Source organism: Glycine soja, chromosome 17, assembly GCF_004193775.1.
Source record: "Glycine soja cultivar W05 chromosome 17, ASM419377v2, whole genome shotgun sequence".
NCBI lineage: Eukaryota > Viridiplantae > Streptophyta > Magnoliopsida > Fabales > Fabaceae > Glycine > Glycine soja.
Window position 1 is genome coordinate 8,642,093 of NC_041018.1, and position 14,896 is coordinate 8,656,988.

The 14,896-nt window shown below is 32.4% G+C and overlaps 3 protein-coding genes across 3 annotated transcripts; all 3 read left to right on the forward strand.

The window, feature by feature from the left end:
* The first annotated feature begins 1,118 nt into the window (after positions 1–1,118).
* Positions 1,119–3,040, forward strand: LOC114392046 (probable glycosyltransferase At3g42180). Its single transcript, XM_028353082.1, has 2 exons — positions 1,119–1,485; positions 2,139–3,040. Exons 1-2 carry the CDS (start codon positions 1,126–1,128, stop codon positions 2,805–2,807), a joined length of 1,029 nt encoding a protein of 342 aa, XP_028208883.1. The 5' UTR covers positions 1,119–1,125; the 3' UTR covers positions 2,808–3,040.
* Positions 3,041–4,402: 1,362 nt separating this feature from the next.
* LOC114392513 (probable glycosyltransferase At3g42180) lies at positions 4,403–7,419 on the forward strand. Its single transcript, XM_028353677.1, has 4 exons — positions 4,403–4,807; positions 4,904–5,073; positions 5,786–6,152; positions 6,540–7,419. Exons 1-4 carry the CDS (start codon positions 4,592–4,594, stop codon positions 7,206–7,208), a joined length of 1,422 nt encoding a protein of 473 aa, XP_028209478.1. The 5' UTR covers positions 4,403–4,591; the 3' UTR covers positions 7,209–7,419.
* Positions 7,420–9,404: 1,985 nt separating this feature from the next.
* LOC114393010 (probable glycosyltransferase At5g20260) lies at positions 9,405–12,398 on the forward strand. The gene is made up of 4 exons (XM_028354267.1): positions 9,405–9,754; positions 9,872–10,026; positions 10,739–11,108; positions 11,593–12,398. The coding sequence occupies exons 1-4, from the start codon at positions 9,455–9,457 to the stop codon at positions 12,256–12,258; spliced, it is 1,491 nt and encodes a 496-aa protein (XP_028210068.1). The 5' UTR covers positions 9,405–9,454; the 3' UTR covers positions 12,259–12,398.
* Positions 12,399–14,896: the final 2,498 nt, after the last annotated feature.

Here is a 14,896-nt window from a genome sequence, read left to right on the forward strand (position 1 = left end):
TAAAATGCCATTTTTCCTTTTGAACAAGCTTGCACTGAAATAAATGTTTATGGTGATCGACGTGCAAGGTTCTGAATACAATGCCCTACTTTTAAGGTTTAAGGCACATGCCTTCAACTAGAAATTAAACACCTGATACTAAAAACTTAGTGAAAAGTTTCTTTAGAATAACGTAGGTCTGCAACTTCTTAGACAAGTTCACATGCCTTGAGATTACTCATGAGTTGAATATTATAGGTTATATATCTATCATGGTCATGGCTTTTGATGAAGGCAAATTTTCCTTCAATCTATGAACTACCATGTTGTCCTCTCGATGCTCCACAGCCTCTATGTTACTCCCATTACTTTTCTCCATTTTCCTTTTCCTTTTCATCATTCACCTCAAGGGAAATCAGCATCTTTCCTTCGAGTTTCCTAATTTCTCCCTTTCCAGCATAAAGGGCATCACAACACAACTACTACGACCCCATGGTCAGTATCTGGCTAACTCTGCATATAGAAGCCTTGAGCATAGAAGTAAGGTGCAGTGTGCAAAAATTAAGCTCAGAGTTTTGGAGTCAAACTTCCTATATATAACGCATATATATAATACATGACATTATTATCAGTATCCACTTTTCTAACGAAAAAAAAAACTCTTTCTAAATTTGTTGCATGCAGAAAAGGACTAGCTTTGATGTAGTTGAAGAAGGTTTGGCAAAGGCTCGAGCCTCGATCCGGGAAGCAATTCTGTATAGGAACCACAGCAATTCAGGGAAGCAAGAACACTTTATCCCCAAAGGTTCCATTTATAGAAACCCTCATGCTTTTCACCAGTTAAGTTCGAAAGATTTTGATATATTTTCATCTTCGTTACTTATAATCAAGGTTTTAAGTTACGGTCATAGTTATAGTTTCATTGTGTTTTTTGATGTTGCTGAAAATTGTAGCTAATGCAACCGCAATTGTGGTCAGGTTGTGGCTGGGCATACCCTACTTTGGCATTGTGATTATGGATCATTTTTTAAAACCTTGCTTATAATGACACACTTGGCCTAAGTTACACACATGCACACACAAAAATAGTTAAATTTTTCTTACTAACAAGTGGAGTTTTTGAATAAAATGAAAAGCAGGAGCCACATGGAGATGGTGAAGAGATTCAAGGTGTGGGTGTACGAGGAAGGAGAGCAACCATTAGTGCATTATGGGCCAGTAAATGATATATACGCCATTGAGGGTCAATTCATTGATGAAATAGACAATAGCAAGAGGAGCCCCTTCAAGGCCAGGAACCCTGATGAGGCACACGCCTTTTTTCTTCCCTTAAGCGTGGTTAATGTGGTTCATTATGTTTACAAACCTTACATGTCGCAAAATGATTATAGCCGTGACCGCCTGCAACGGTTGGTGGAAGATTATATTGGAGTGGTGGCTGATAAGTATCCTTATTGGAACAGAAGCAATGGTGCAGATCATTTTCTCCTTTCCTGTCACGATTGGGTACCCTTCTTAAAACTGTTCCTGTCACTTCATTTGCTAATTGCTGTGTTTGTTGGAAAAAAAAATAAGAGCCTATAAGATTTAAACAATCATCAAGCTAATGTTTGTATGAATGAGTTAGACCCAAAAATTAAAAATGTTGAGGTTAATAACTTTTCATAACTATGCATGCATGTAATGTGTACATGAAAAATTAATGTAAGATTAATCTAACGGTAAGGTACGAAAGTTTTAAAAACTGCTATTTTTTACTTCAAGTCCATTGATATCATATACATCATCACATCCGAAAGATTGTTTGTTGTAGTATTTAGAGCCTCTGTTATGGTTTTATCCTTATTAAAAAACGTCTTTTAATAAAGATAAAACTATGATTAAGCTATCAAAACAAAAGCGAATGATACCTCAAATGTGGTACCTCCAAACTTGAGATGAAAACAACTACAATATGATATTTGAATTGAAGCCTATAGAACAAATGCCTTACTTGGGGCTTCATATATTTCATGTGTATTATTACTTTGGAGTTTTTTAATATCTTTTCTGGGTGCTTTGACAAAAAAAAAAAGTATTCAACAATCATAACAAGTGGTTCTTTTGTTGAATACAACCTGAGTTAATATAAATTGTTTTTACTTTACTTGATGATACAGGCACCAGAAATCTCACATGCCAATCCAGACCTCTTCAAGAACTTTATAAGAGTTTTATGCAATGCCAACAATTCAGAAGGATTTCAACCCAAGAGGGACGTGTCTATCCCTGAAGTGTACTTGCCCGTTGGAAAGCTAGGCCCACCAAATCTGGGCCAACACCCAATGAACCGCACCATATTAGCATTTTTCTCTGGTGGGGCCCATGGTGACATTAGGAAATTGCTTCTTAAGCACTGGAAGGACAAAGATAACCATGTCCAAGTTCATGAGTACCTTCCAAAGGGTCAAAACTATACTGAATTAATGGGCCTAAGCAAGTTCTGCTTGTGCCCTAGTGGGTATGAGGTGGCTAGTCCTAGAGTTGTGGAAGCAATTAATGCAGGGTGTGTTCCTGTGATCATTTCTGAGAACTATTCTTTGCCCTTCAGTGATGTGCTTAATTGGAGTCAATTCTCCATACAAATTTCTGTAGAGAATATTTCAGACATCAAGACTATATTACAAAATGTTACACAAAAAAAGTACAAGAAATTGCATAGGAATGTGAGGAGAGTTCAGAGGCATTTTGTGATGAATAGACCAGCTAAGCCATTTGATTTGATGCACATGATACTTCACTCAATTTGGCTCAGAAGACTCAACTTCAGGGTCATGGCTTCACATTAAAGGGTTGTTTTTGCATACAAAGGTCTTTTTTTTTTATTTCCTTTAGGCCCGTTTGGATACAACTCGTAGGAGGTTATATAGACTATTTTTGTTTTAAGTAATTTGAGTAACTATTTTTGGTTGATCTGAGCTATGTTCTCAGCTAAAACAAGATGTAGTTGTTCAAGATTTTCCATGTAACTGTCCTTTATGCATTATAGATTCAGTTGGAAGTAATATTTTAGATAGACAAAGTAATGATGATTAAGTGTATAATTGTATGTTAATCATGGGCCCAAAGTTCCAGTCTAAGGAATAGTAAGGATTCTGATTATACCTCCATATTTGCTTAATTCGGTTGATTTATCTTTCTCATTGGTATAGTGACTTCTTTTTGCATTATTCTTAGTAATTCTACACAACTTATGAATATACCACCACTGTTATGCTCTGCTTCACTTGGTTGGTAGTCCGTAGCTATCACTAATTTAAGTATGAATTTAATAATTATAAATTATCCTATAACTTTTTTCATTAATCCGCTTACTTTTTAAATATAAAAAATATCTAATGCTTTTAATTTGTATTTGTAAGACTATTATTTTTTTCATTTTATATTATATTATGAAATATTCAAAAAATTGTTAGAAGGTATAAGATCTCTCTCCGCATTAAATACTTCTGATTTGAGCCAATGCTTCTTATATTATTGATTAATGAATGTCTTTGTTAAATTTGCAAAAGTTATGAATCCGGTGATGGACTCGATTGAGGTAGTGGGGCAGCGATTGAATTGGTGGGTTATTAATTGGTCTGATTTGATCTAATATATATTAAAAAATTTAAAATTATATGTGTATATATCATATATAAGTATATGACTAATATTATTTGATTAAGAAAAATTTATTTATACTCCAAAATAAAAAATAACAATTGAAGTATTAAAATTGATAACACAATTCCATAAATAATAATTTAATAACATAATTATACAAGTCTCGAGTTCTTTTTGAAGCGATTTTTTTATTTTTTTTTATGTGAAACTGATTTTGAAAATCAACTCGGATCATTGGGTTTACCTTAAATTGATCGGGTCTGACTGGATCATTTCGGACTAGATGTAAAACTGATCATCTAACTAAACTAGTCTGATTATGTCACTAAGTTCCGATTGGATCGATCCAACTGAGTGGGTTGGATCCCGGATCCCATTTTTAAACTAAGTAAAATTGAATACATTCTTAATTCAAGAGGAAACGTAAGAATTCGACTCTACACGCCTTCATGTGAGCATCAATATAGGTGGGTCATAGCTGATGGCAGCATTAATTGGTTAAATTGTTTGCTAGTTACATACTACTCCAATAAAGTTATAAGATTAGAGCATCTCTAGGAGGGCGAGGTTATTTAAAAATAAGTAACTGTTATAGAGTGAGTGAGGTACGGTTAAAATTGTTAATATGAGAAAAAGGGAGGGTTGTAGTATTAAAGAAAAGAAAAGAATTACTACTTATACAAGCAAAATTATTCTGTATCAAAAACATATATACTAGTATTTAAAGTGAAAGAAGAGAGTCCTCTTTACATGGTGAAATAAAGATCCTCTTAGAAAAGTTAATATTAATTTCAGTTCTTTAAAAAAAAGAAAAAGAGTGAAAGAGTACTGGGTTGCTTTGGGATAAGAATAGATTGTTTATTTGGTGGGACGTTAAATCATCAATTATTAAGAATTAATGTTATTTTATACATGGTGGTGAAACTGAGGCATCCTGGGGACAGATTTCCAAGTTCTGAAAGAATTAATGAAAGTTTTCAAATCTCGACTGTTTCCGTTGGTCTTTCTAGTGTTCTTCCTCAATGTTTTCCTCGTTTTTTTCACTCCCTCATATGATTATCATATGATTCATCTCCATTCGGATTCTGCTTTCACACTTTCTAGTAGAATCAAAGCCAATCATGTTCTTCCCTCGACCTCTGCAAATGACAGCTACAGCAATGAAGTTGATGAAGTGATTAAGGTACTCATCACCCAACCTTAATAATGTTTTGGAAGGCTGTTCTCATTGTTCTCGGATTCATTAATTAATTGATTCCTTTTGTCTTTAATTTATCAGTTTGGCCATGTCATGAAGAATGTGACTAGTTTGAAGAGGATTGAAGAAGGTTTAGCACGAGCACGATCATTTATCCAGGAAGCAATTCGATCCAAGATCAACACAACCGCCACGAAAGACAGTTTTGTCCCAAAAGACTCCATTTACTGGAATCCACACGCTTTTCACCAGTTAAGCTTTTAACAGTCCTTGATCTCTGATTATTTTTGTTTTATTTTCCTTTTTGGTTTGATTTCAAAAGTTGCTTTTTTGTTCACAAGTAACCCTGTTCTACTGTTTTTGTAGTTAGTGCTTTGCATAAATTTACGAGATAAAATAATAGATATAACAAGAATGATAGAAAAATAATATTATATGAGTTGTTATATAATAATACATAATTATAGACAGTCACATCAAATTATTAAAATCACCTATATAATACGTATTACTTTTTTGCAAAACTCCATAGGTTTGTGTTCCTTCTCAACCTATGAAGCTCTGATTGTCATAATATGTACTGATTATATGCGCACCTCAAAACATGAGCTAAAGTTATAAAATAATTATTGTTTAAGTTATTTTATATAAACAATGATAATAAATAAATAATTTTATATTATTATTAATTTATTTATAATTTTATTATTTATCATTAGTATTATAAGAAATATAAATAAAAAATAATCAATATTATATTAAAAAAAATAATTATTTTGAAATAATTTTCTTTTTCTTATCCGAACCCTGAAAACAGCTGAACATAATCTAGTAATTTAAATATTTTGAACAAATTAGTTACTACATAAAGAAAAATAATCGAACACAGAACTATTTTAAGTTTTAGCCGAAATAAATAAAGCGGGCCCATTGAGCTTAAGTGATTAATCTTGTTTACAACAGGAGCCATGTGGAGATGATGAAGAGGTTAAAGGTTTGGGCATACAAGGAAGGGGAGCAGCCATTGGTGCATGATGGGCCTGTAAACAATAAATACTCCATTGAAGGCCAATTCATCGACGAAATGGACATGGCTAGCATGAGCCCATTCAAGGCTACCCATCCTGAACAGGCCCATCTCTTCCTACTTCCCTACAGCGTATCCAAGGTCATTCGCTATGTTTACAAGCCCAGAAGGTCCAGATCCGATTATGATCCTGATCGCTTACAACGCTTGGTGGCGGATTATATCAACATTCTTGCAAATAGATATCCTTATTGGAACAGAAGCAAAGGTGCTGATCATTTTCTTGTTTCATGCCATGATTGGGTAGGTCAACATAGTCTGCTCTTTGTCTTTTGCTACGTACATTGGTGTAGTTTTTTTTATTTATTTATCAGAATTTAACATTTACCTTTAGTTATTATACAAATTAACCAGGTAAAACTCCAATTCATTGAAAAATACTATTGATCAGTTGCTCCACATAAGCTGCATTGGTTTTACTAGATACAAAAACTTTAATATAGTTTCTTTTATTAAAAAAAAATAGAATTAAAAACTTTACCTCAATATTTTATGCTGATCTTTTATCCAAACCTTTATTATACATATTAATAAGACAAAATTCCAATTCTGATTGAAAAATACTACCATGTTGCTTTTGGTTTTAATAAATTCAAAATAAAAGGACATGGGCTTTGCTTGATGATTCAGGGTCCAAGAATTTCAGATGCAAATCCCGAACTCTTCAAGTACTTCATCAGGGCACTTTGCAATGCCAACACTTCAGAAGGATTCCAGCCCAACAGAGATGTGTCCATTCCAGAAGTGTATTTGCCTTCTGGAAAGTTAGGCCCACCTAATATGGGTCAACACCCTAATAACCGCACAATATTAGCCTTTTTTGCTGGTGGAGCCCATGGTAAGATTCGGAAAAAGCTACTCAAGCGTTGGAAAAACAAAGATAAAGAAGTGCAAGTTCACGAGTACCTTCCAAAGGGTCAAGACTACACAAAGTTGATGGGCCTAAGCAAGTTCTGCTTGTGCCCTAGTGGACATGAAGTAGCAAGTCCTAGGGTGGTGGAAGCAATCTATGCAGGGTGTGTCCCAGTAATAATTTGTGACAATTATTCTTTGCCTTTCATTGATGTGCTTAATTGGAGAAAATTCTCCATGGAAATTGCAGTTGAAAGAATGCCGGAAATTAAGACTATTTTACAAAGTGTTTCAAAAGATAAGTACCTGGAGTTGTATTCAAATGTGAGGAGGGTTCGAAGGCATTTTGTGATCAACAGGCCAGCAAAGCCATTTGATTTGATACATATGATTCTTCACTCACTTTGGCTCAGAAGGCTAAATTTCAAGCTAACAGCTTCCCATTAAGAGGATTCTTTGCGCATAAACACTCCTTTTTCATTTGAAGATGATAATATTACGCTAGAGTTTAGTGACCTTCAGATGAAAATACGTAGTGCAAAGTACAATTTTAATCCTTGTAAGCTACACTTATTTTTACTATTTTATTTCATATACTTTTTTTTCTCTGTAAATTTATTCCTATAACTTCAAACACTGCTATCGAGTAAGTTCTTCACATTCGTCTCAATATAATAGCGTAAGTTTTCTACTAATTAATGTGGCTAATAATATGCTGTTGTGGGTATTTTTTTTACGAAGTCGTTTTAATAAGACACCGAAGGTGACATAACCTAATGTCATCTTACATGTGACAATCGGTGTCATAGCCTACAATGTCAACTTTACATGTGACACCGAAGGTTTTCACTAAAAACGAAACAAATCTGGATTCTATCTTCTCATTCGTCACTGCAATTTCAGACCCCAAGAAGAAAAATTTTCTTCACCTTTTAGAATAATTTATTTTTTTATCGATAAATATTAATTTATTAATTTTATTAAAAATGTTAGATGAAAAAAATTAAACCTATGCCATTTTTTCCCCCTTCTTTCTTCTCAAATCACTATACCAATCTCATATTTCATATACAAATTAAAGCAAAATAAACATATTGAAACTCTCTATGGATCCAACCATTGAAAAATGTTAGAACTTCATCATCATCATGGTAATAGCCACGAATCATGAGTCAAGAACATAACTTTTATGAGATAGAGACAACTCTGTGACCTTTGCAAAACATTCAAATCATTCATCACAATATGGCTTCCTCGTATCAAGAAATCATCATCTTCTAGGAGTGTATTTCACGAAAGATTGCATTTTAGAAATTTTAACCAACACATCATCACTTGACCATAAATATACAAAATATATTAAGAATCTAACTCAAAGAAATTTTTTATTAAAATCAAAAACAAAATTTATTAATTTATCAGAAAATTAAAAAGTATTTTAATCTTTTAATTTTCTAATATCTCAACACACATGGTTACCAACTCTAAGTGTATACGTAACATATTTAGAACACGGTTATCAGAAAATGGAGATCCACTAAGGACAGGAGCTCAAAGGAAAATTTTTAATATATTGGGTCCTTAGAACCAAGAAGAAATTTAATAAGAACCCCAAAAAAATAATCAATTAATCATGAACCTAGTGATAAATAATAATAAAAAAAAGAATGTACATTAAAGGTTTCCCCATACAAAAAAGGTGTTAAATATTGAAAGACATGTGGGCCTGGACACATTGGCTAGGCAGACGCTACAGAATCAGCGGCGGGTCCACCAAAGAGCTACCCTCCCTTCAGTCACCTCTAACAAGTCCATTGCGTTGGCTCCGTATTCTCAATGTGTGCTATAGCAGCCTCCCTAGAAAAAAGGCTTCAAGCCTACTTTTAGGTCTTTTAAAAATTACTTATTTTTATTTATTTATAATATTTAAATAACATTAATATATTAAAAGTAATTAAATATTAACTAAATAATTAGACATAAATAATTAATGCGTTGAAGTTAAAATTAAATAATAATAAAAATCTAGTTACGTAGCAAATCTAGTTCTGCGAGGTTGGCTCTTCATTACGAGACCACTTTGTTGTTTTTTCTCAAATTCTCATACCTCATAATGCATCTGAGCCCTCCATTATTAAACAGTTACTATATCTGACGGCAAATGACAGTGATTCTTGTCTACCGGTGCGCCTTATACGCCGCACAAATTTATTCCCTTTATATGCTGAGATTTTATAGCAGACAAATCAATTGGCCATTGTTTTCAGCTAATCATAATATTATATTTTTTATTACATTAATCATCTTCTCTTTTTCCTTCTTTTCGTATATACTTACTGAATGAAAGCGTACTATGTCATTTTGAATTTTGTGCTCATAAACTGCTGTTTAAACTTCAAACGAAACTTAAATTAGCTCTTATATTAGTTTTTTTTTTATAACACTACTTTTTTAAACTCAACCGACGCATATATACAAAATGCAAATGCAATCCAATTTATTTATTTCACGTGCTCGAAACATTTTTTTTTTATTATAATTTTTCAGTTTGAGGCAAGTACTTGGGAAAAGTTTCCTTGCGGCTCCATCTTAAGTATCACGTGTCGCGGTACTGCAGCATTTCTCTGCTATATAAGTATAACTATACCATTGAAAGTGTAAAGTAAATAAACGCTGTAAAAAGTTTAGTGGCCATGGGAATGGGATGCTCCAGATGCTCTATTTCTGCACTATTATTCCCCCTGTTTTTCTTTGTCCTTTCCTTCATCTTTTTCTTTCCCTGGAAGAAACAAAACCATCTTACCCATCACTTTGCTTTTGCTCCTCCTTTGGTCCTTTCCACTATCAAAAACTCAGACAACCACACAAATATTAGAACCTCTCTTTCTCCCTCACCACAACCACCACCACCACCATTTGAGCTTCTTTCCAACATTAATCCTGCAAACGACAATTACATGTATAATGGCACTGTTCAAAGTAGTGTCATTCAGGTACACAACCTTAACTTGTCTGAGATAATATTGTTGAGAGCATGTTATCCTATCATTGTATGTTATTCTTAATGTTTTCATTTCTAACTTATATTTCTTCGGTTTTGCTTATGGAAGAAGGACTTGACTAGTTTGGAGAATATTGAAGAAGGTTTAGCGCAAGCACGGGCCTCAATTCAGGAATATATCCTATCAAGGAACTATACTTCACAAAGGAGAGAAAGTTTTGTCCCCAAAGGATCCATTTACCGAAATCCCCATGCTTTTCTCCAGTTAAGTAAACTCAAAATTTCTGAGCCACCTTCAATTAATTTATCTTTTTATTAATGACTGTAATTAGTGCTACTACTTAACCGTAGAACTAGCAATTAATGTTACCACGTGCTGTCTTTCATTTAACAGTTACTCCGTAGTACTACTAGTATATTATTCATATCTCATTTATTTACCGCATTTATTGTAATATTTTTAAAAAAAAAACTTAAATACAGTTTCTTACGTGTTGTTGTGTTGTTTTTCAATTAAAATTAGAACACTTGAATAATCTACATAATAAAAATCTACATTAAAGGATTAAGTAGATTATAGAATTGAAAACTATATAATTAAAGAACAATGTAAACAACACTTAACTAAACTATACCTAAGTTTTGTTAAAAACAATAATAATTAAAAAGCATGTTAATAAACAACAAGTGCCCTTAAGACGCCAGAGAAGAAATCAGAAGTTAATTTTTTAATTAAAAAATGTAATTAACTGTGTACCTTTCCATAATTTTTAATGAAACTGTAACAATAAAAACCTTTTTACTGAGGCAACTGATCCACGAGACCTTTTTTTTATCACATTAATTATAAATAAAAATATTGGACAAATATATCATTACTTAAAACGTATTAATTGGAGTTAGTGACAGCAAGAAGAAAACGTACGTAATGGGGTTTATTGACAAATTCTATTCTAATATAAAATGTTGGCAACAGGAGCCACATAGAGATGGTGAAAAGATTCAAGGTGTGGGTTTACCAAGAAGGGGAACAACCATTAGTACATGATGGTCCAGTAAACAACATATATGCGATTGAAGGTCAATTTATGGACGAAATAGACAATAATGATAAGTGGAGCCAATTCAGGGCAAGACATCCTGAGGAGGCACATGTGTTTTTCCTTCCATTCAGCATTGCCAATGTGGTTCACTATGTCTACAAGCCTATCCTAAAGCAATCTGACTACGAACCTGTCCGTTTGCAACTCTTGGTTGAAGACTATATTAGTGTTATTGAAGATAAATATCCTTACTGGAATAGAAGCAAAGGTGCAGACCATTTTTTGCTTTCGTGTCATGATTGGGTAAGTAAATGTATATAGTATTGTATTTAATTTTCAGTAGCTAATTCTATTGATAGACCCACTATTGTTATTGTTTAATTTTCCTCTTATTATAAAGCACAATAATGTTGTTGTATACTATTGAAAGTAATACGTAAAATTTTTGTAGCCTTATTTATCAATTTTTTAAAATAAACAAACATTGTCTGGTAGCTAGTATCATACATTATCTTGTTAACATTTAGGTAAAATGTCTATATTAATACTTTGATTTTTAATATATAAATTTATTTTAATACAGACAACAAGTCTAATGATTAAGACGTTTTGCTGATGGCAATTTTTTTTTGTCATGTTTGCTAGCTACTTCTCTTTTTATCTCCACAATTATTCTACTTTGGTGTTTAGTTATTTTAAAGGAAATTTTTAAGTATGGTTATGATCAGCAATTTTGTGTTAGTAAATCAAAACCACAAGTAACACGTGCTTTACTTGATGAAAACAGGCTCCAAAAGTTTCCAATGGCAATCCTGAACTTTTTCAAAGTTTCATTAGGGCACTTTGCAATGCTAACACTTCAGAAGGGTTTCATCCAAATAGAGATGTGTCCATCCCTGAAGTGTACTTGCCTGTTGGAAAGCTAGGTCCGCCGAGCCTAGGCCAGCACCCAAACAGCCGCACTATATTGGCTTTTTTCGCAGGAGGGGTCCATGGAGAAATTAGAAAAATACTTTTAAAACATTGGAAGGACAAAGATAATGAAGTGCGAGTTCATGAATATCTTCCAAAAAGTCAAAATTACACAAAATTAATGGGACAAAGCAAGTTTTGCTTGTGCCCTAGTGGGCATGAAGTTGCAAGTCCCAGAGTGGTTGAAGCAATTCATGCTGGGTGTGTGCCCGTAATAATTTGTGATAATTATTCTCTACCTTTCAGTGATGTGCTGCATTGGAGTCAATTTTCAGTGGAGGTTTCGGTACAAAAAATACCAGAAATCAAAAGTATATTACAAAGTATTTCAAGGAAAAAGTACTTGAGATTGCACATGAATGTGTTAAGAGTTCGAAGACACTTTATGATTAATCGGCCAGCAAAACCATTTGATATGATGCATATGATTCTTCACTCAATTTGGCTGAGAAGGCTAAACATAAAGTTGATTGCTTCATAATTAATCACCAGCCATTTTCCATATCTTTCTTTTATCCTCTCAAATCTTAATTTCCCCAACTGACTTTGAGTAACTTACATTGATTTCTTTGTGTATAATAGTAATTATCTAACCAGAACAGAAATACCTTGATTTCCATATATTTCTTTGAGTTACTTACCTTAATCTCCCAGTTGTCGTCTATTGCATAAAACGGAGGTTCAATGCATTCCATATTAAAAATCTTCTTAAAATTATGAATTTATTGATTCTCGATACAATTTAGAATATTTAACCGTATATTCTTATTCATTGAATGAGTATGTTAATCTTTGATAAAACTTATAAATGTAAGTGTTTTATGTTATGTATCATACTATTGCTTTGCCTATACATTTATATAGAAAAAAAATATAAAATAACAACATCACCACTATTTGTTTATAAAGGAAAAAGTATCTCTATTGTTAAATAATGATGAAATAAATGTTATAATAACAAATATGAGATAATTTTTAATTAGTTGATTATATAAAAAAAATTGCACAGGCAATACATTGAATATTAAACTCTTTCTAAAAAAATGTTGAATGTAAGTAAATATGTGAAGCATAATTAACGACACGATTTGAAAAAAGTAAAAAGCAAAAGTAAACAAGTTGAAACCAACATCGATAGCTTGTGTGAGCTCCACTTAATCTATAACCTCAGGATTTCTAATAAATATTGAATGTCACGGAATAAACAAAAATTGAACAATTTAAAAAAAAAATATATGAAATCAAATTAAAGAAATGAAATATTTCTCGACAAAAATCGTCTGATCTTCTTATGGGGACCAAAAGGTGAAAACCGCTAGTCCATTACTACTCTCTCTCCATGGGATTTGGATTTTATGCCATGCGAAAGTTAAGTGGGCCTAATGCATTTTAGATCGAATGGCATATTTTATAAAACTTTCATGGTTTATTTATTTATTTCCAGAAGCAGCATGGTCCCTGACCTCTGGGATTAAAGCTGCACTATCAGGCTGTTATTTTCGCAGTTGAATTAAAGAGCATCGTGGTCCCTTGATGAAGATAAGGATAATAACTCTTATGACTTGTTATGACGGTGACCGTAATGATTGTCCACGACGCTGAAGAATCCACTGAGGAAAATGTATCCATTAAATGACTCCTCCATAAACAAAGAATTAAAAAAAAATCTTGTTAATTAGTCTCTTAGGTCATTCATTAATAAATTAAAAAATATAACAAATTACGAACGGTACAATCTTATGTATCTTAATAAAAAAAATAATTCTTTAATTAATGTAGTAGGAACACTTATTGACATTTTATAAAAATACACTCCACCATTATAGACATTATACGAAGAATTATGAGGGTCAACTTTTTCCTCCACCATCAAAATTGGTTTAGTCAATGTTCATACATGATATTGTCCGATAAAAGGATTAGCCGCCCACTAGTTTTTGAATAAGTTTATTAAGAAGCATCTTAAATATGGAGATTAAAAAATTTATAAAATAAAAATATTAGAAAAACTACCATAAAAATATATCAAAACATTTAATATTGTGTTTTGTAGAAATGATTTTTTGAAATTTTAATCAGTACTTTAAAATACTAATAAATACTGTATTTTTTTTTTATTTACATATTTTCCTCCACTTTGATAGCTCCCTCACTGTATCATAACAGTACGTATTGTCAGTGTCGTCATTAAAGCCAACAGCAAAGCCACTCCCATTGTCTTCGCCAGGGGGATGCAACATGCAACCCCTCAAATCACTGAAATCAGATCAATAATAGTGAAAGCAGAGTGTAATCATTACAAACTGTACAAATTGTGAAGTGGGTGCACTATTTCTCTTTACACATTTTTTCGATAATTTTTTCTAACGTTTTATGAAAGAGTTATTAAATAAAAATTATTATATTTAATGCATTATAAATTAAAACAATTTTTTCAAAGCCTCGTGTACAATAACTTGATTCCACTCATCTTATCTTTCCCCGGTCCAAATTCACTGTAGCATTCACCTTCGCTTCTTTCTCTTTATATTTTCATTTTCTATAATTTAGCTTCCATTTAATGTAAAATATAATTAAGTAGACTTTAATTCACTGATTTTTGGTTGGATGGAATCGCAAAAGTAACAACCTGAATCCAAAAAAGTAAAATTATTAGTGATAAGAGAAAAGACTAATACATTCTTTTTAAAAAAACAAGATGGTAAATGGCATTTACTTAATAAAAAGAGAAAAACAAAATGAATATCCTGTTAATTAGAGGGACCTTTCTCTGTGATTTCCGAAGTTGACGTATCTCTTATATATCTCTTACCCGCACAGCAAGTAACTCAATCAATCTGAGCCATTTGTTTATTATTATTATTATTTGACTGATAGTTACGCAAATGATGCTGGCAAAGAAGCTGCCTTAATTAATTTAAACGAGAGGTGCTTGGTTTAATTTATTTCAAAGAAATACTAATTTGTTTTTAATAGTGAATTATACGAGAGAGATTATAGAATAAGTAAACCATTGTTTTTGAGGCATCTGGAACTAGCTGTCCCCCTGTGTACATCCTGTGTACATATCACTTTCATGTGCTTCATATATAACGACGAAAGGTGATTGAAATGAAGAA